Source organism: Phalaenopsis equestris, unplaced genomic scaffold, assembly GCF_001263595.1.
Source record: "Phalaenopsis equestris unplaced genomic scaffold, ASM126359v1 Scaffold187279, whole genome shotgun sequence".
Classification (NCBI taxonomy): domain Eukaryota; kingdom Viridiplantae; phylum Streptophyta; class Magnoliopsida; order Asparagales; family Orchidaceae; genus Phalaenopsis; species Phalaenopsis equestris.
In genome coordinates this window covers 1-705 of record NW_018207228.1, presented here as the reverse complement: position 1 = coordinate 705, position 705 = coordinate 1, and the positions used below count along the sequence as shown (strand labels likewise).

Here is a 705-nt window from a genome sequence, read left to right as displayed (position 1 = left end):
AAAATCACTATGACAGCATTTATTTACAACAATAATAAAACCGTCATAAATGGGCCGAGAATGCAGTCCCAAACTCCATATGGTTATATAAAATGGGCCGAGATTGCAGCCCATACAAACAATTCATTTTTATTAGTCCATATAAAGCGGAGATTCGTAAACGAAAAACCCTAACCTCTGCTCGAAACCTCTTTCTAGGGTTTTCTTATCTCCAACTCTCCTCTCACCTTCTTCTTCCACTATGGCGACGACGTGCTCTCTTCTATCTCGTTTTCGTGCCATCTGCACCCCCACCTCACGCCCCTTCGCATATCGGACCTTTTCCATTCGCACCTGTCCGATTCCGCAACTCCGGCCGCTCGTCTCCGTCAGCGAGGGCTTGCGTCTTGTGATCGATCGCCGAGGTGTCGCTGGCCGATGTTTTTCGACTCGGTCGACAACCTCATCCATTCAAGATCCGTCTCCGAATTGGAGCAACCGGCCCCCGAAGGAGACGATTCTCCTTGATGGATGCGACTTCGAGCACTGGCTTGTTGTTGTGGAGAAGCCCGATGAGAAATTGACCAGGGATGAGATTATCGATTCATATATTAAAACACTAGCCCAAGTTGTCGGAAGGTTTGCTCCGCTCTTTCTACCTTCTGGTTCTTGGCAGATTTCTTCATATTGTAATTATTGTACTGTGTATAGATAATGGGTTCTTAT

The 705-nt window shown here is 46.5% G+C and overlaps 1 protein-coding gene across 1 annotated transcript; it reads left to right on the top strand.

Annotated features, from left to right (window-relative positions):
- Positions 1 to 158: 158 nt before the first annotated feature.
- On the top strand, positions 159 to 618 carry LOC110034436 (multiple organellar RNA editing factor 8, chloroplastic/mitochondrial-like; the record flags this gene model as incomplete). The annotated part of the gene is made up of 1 exon (XM_020738696.1): positions 159 to 618. A coding segment is annotated over exon 1 (377 nt), but the record flags the coding sequence as incomplete, so codon positions are not given.
- Positions 619 to 705: the final 87 nt, after the last annotated feature.